Here is a 2,500-nt window from a genome sequence, read left to right as displayed (position 1 = left end):
CACATACCCTAGTCTAGATTCAGCAATCAGGCCTGTGCCCCATTCAGATGATGTTCCAAAGCCTATCTTCACTCAACTTGCTTCTGTTGAATCTGACAGTGAATGTGACACTGAGGTCACAGAGGAGTCAACTAACAGAAATGACTTAGATTTTGCAGGCATATCAACAGAACCGGAAACATTTAGCCAAGCAGAACTCAATGACTTAGTTCAAGATCTGGGCCTGTCTAAAAAGCTGTCAGAATTGTTGGCTTCACGGTTAAAAGATAAAAACTTGCTGAAAATAGACACAAAGGTAACATTCTTTCGCAACAGAGAAAAGAACCTCTTACAGTTCTTTGATTCTAAATTTGACTTCGTCCACTGTTGTGATATTCCTGGATTAGTCACCGCGATGGGAGCTCCAGGTTATGATCCGAAAGAGTGGCGCCTCTTTATAGATAGCTCTAAGCGGAGTCTGAAGTGTGTTTTATTACATACAGGCAACATCTTTGGCGCAATACCCATAAGACACTCAGTACACCTGAAAGAAAAATATGAACACACCAAAACGGTTTTGGAGCTACTCAAATATGAAGAACACAAATGGATCATCTGTGTTGATCTAAAAACGGTAAATTTTTTGCTAGGACAGCAAGGTGGGTATACAAAATTTCCTTGCTTTATCTGCCTCTGGGACAGCAGAGCCAAAGACAGACACTGGATTCAGAAGGAATGGCCAGTTAGGGAAAGCCTCAATGTTGGGAAAAAGAACATCATTTATGAACCCCTAGTGGAAAGTGAAAAATTTTTTTTCCCGCCCCTTCACATCAAGCTGGGCCTTATGAAACAGTTTGTCAAGGCGCTCGATAATGACAGTGACTGTTTTAAGTATCTGTGTGAAGTGTTCCCTGGTTTAACGCTAGAAAAACTCAAAGCAGGTATTTTCGACGGCCCTCAAATTAGGACGCTGATTAAAGACCAAGCCTTCACTCTATCCATGACTGATGTTGAGAAAAATGCATGGGGAGCATTCGTTTCTGTTGTAAGGAACTTTCTTGGAAACAGGAAATCAGAGGACTATAAAGAGCTCGTTGAATCTTTGATGGAAAGTTTTCATGTGTTAGGTTGCAACATGAGCATTAAGATGCATTTCTTGAACAGTCATCTTGAACTGTTTCCGGCAAACTTAGGGGACGTGAGTGATGAGCAAAGTGAACGCTTTCACTAGGATATCAAAGTCATGGAAGACAGGTATCAAGGTCGCTGGGACATTCACATGATGGCGGACTATTGCTGGAGCATTCAGCGAGACTGCACTGAGAGGCGATATTCAAGACAGTCCATTAAACGCAAGTTTGTACCTGAATAAATCTGGCATAGTTCACAAAAGCAACTGATGGATCCAAAATATGCTTGTCAAGGTAAATAAAAGTAATTAAAAATTAATTCTACGTGTTTGGTAATTCCTCTCTGTGTGCTGGTTTAGATTTTTAGCAGTAATATATGGTAGTCTAACTATATAGAGTAGCAAATGGGAGGTAACTCACCGCAACAAAACTAGACCCAATAGAAAAAAAACCGGTGCCATATTTGAAATCAGTGACCTCAATTTACCCAGAAACAGGTCTCAAAATGTATGCAACTGACAAAAAGTTGAATTTTGTTCCCCAGTGTTATATATATATATATATATATATATATATATATATATTATATATATATGTGCATGCATACATATATATGATATTATATATATATATATATGTATGTATATATATATATATGTATATATACATATATATGTATATGTATATATATATATATATATATATATATATATATATATATATATGTAGAGATGGATACACACACACACACAGACACGACTCAGAGGCGCAGTTGATAGAGCACTGGACTGCCAAGTACGATGGTGCTCGCAGTACCTGGTTCGAATCCTGCCCAGGGCCGAAATTATTTCGGTATCGCTGCGCTTCGGGTCGTTACTCTGACTCTCGTGGGCAGGGAGTTAGGGGTGTGTATGTGTGTAAGGTCATAGCATTACCCATAGATCGGTCATACGAGCTCTGAGCTCTCTTCCGAGAGGGAAATAGCTGTCGATCACGAGTCCAACACGTGATCCAAAGACAAAATGTGAATACACACACACACACACACACACACACACACACACACACACACACACACACACACACACACACACACGAATACAGTCAAGCAAGAAGCGTACACTGTAAAAGGTCCGGAGATGCTGTGGATGTACGAGACAGTTATGTTAATGGACGAAGATGATTATTACGCCCGGGCACTTGAGAGGGAAGGAGATGGCGCGCTACGTCTCGAGATCCTGAACATGACTTATGATAAAAGCGCTAAGACAGTGTCGTCGAGGAGGATGGCTTTTACCAAAGACGGCGAATCCTGGTGTGACACAATATCACCACTTTTCCATTGTGTCCAACCCCATTTGCCTGGCCATTTGCTTCGGCTGATGGGAACT

At 40.6% G+C, this 2,500-nt stretch overlaps 1 protein-coding gene across 1 annotated transcript in view; it reads left to right on the top strand.

Moving 5' to 3' along the window:
* Nucleotides 1-1,351, top strand: part of LOC143019015 (uncharacterized) — a 2,020-nt gene extending 669 nt beyond the window's left edge. Inside the window, exons 1-2 of the mRNA XM_076174714.1 lie at nucleotides 1-295; nucleotides 1,289-1,351. The exon at nucleotides 1-295 is cut by the window's left edge and continues 669 nt beyond it. Of these exons, the coding sequence (XP_076030829.1) occupies nucleotides 1-295; nucleotides 1,289-1,351 (358 nt within the window). The remainder of the gene's footprint in view (nucleotides 296-1,288) is intronic.
* The last annotated feature ends 1,149 nt before the right edge of the window (nucleotides 1,352-2,500 follow it).

This window comes from Oratosquilla oratoria, chromosome 36, assembly GCF_046742065.1.
Source record: "Oratosquilla oratoria isolate Oo_2021 chromosome 36, ASM4674206v1, whole genome shotgun sequence".
In the NCBI taxonomy this organism is placed as follows: Eukaryota; Metazoa; Arthropoda; class Malacostraca; order Stomatopoda; family Squillidae; genus Oratosquilla; species Oratosquilla oratoria.
Note: the sequence above shows the minus strand (reverse complement) of the source record. Positions and strands in the feature narration are given on the sequence as shown.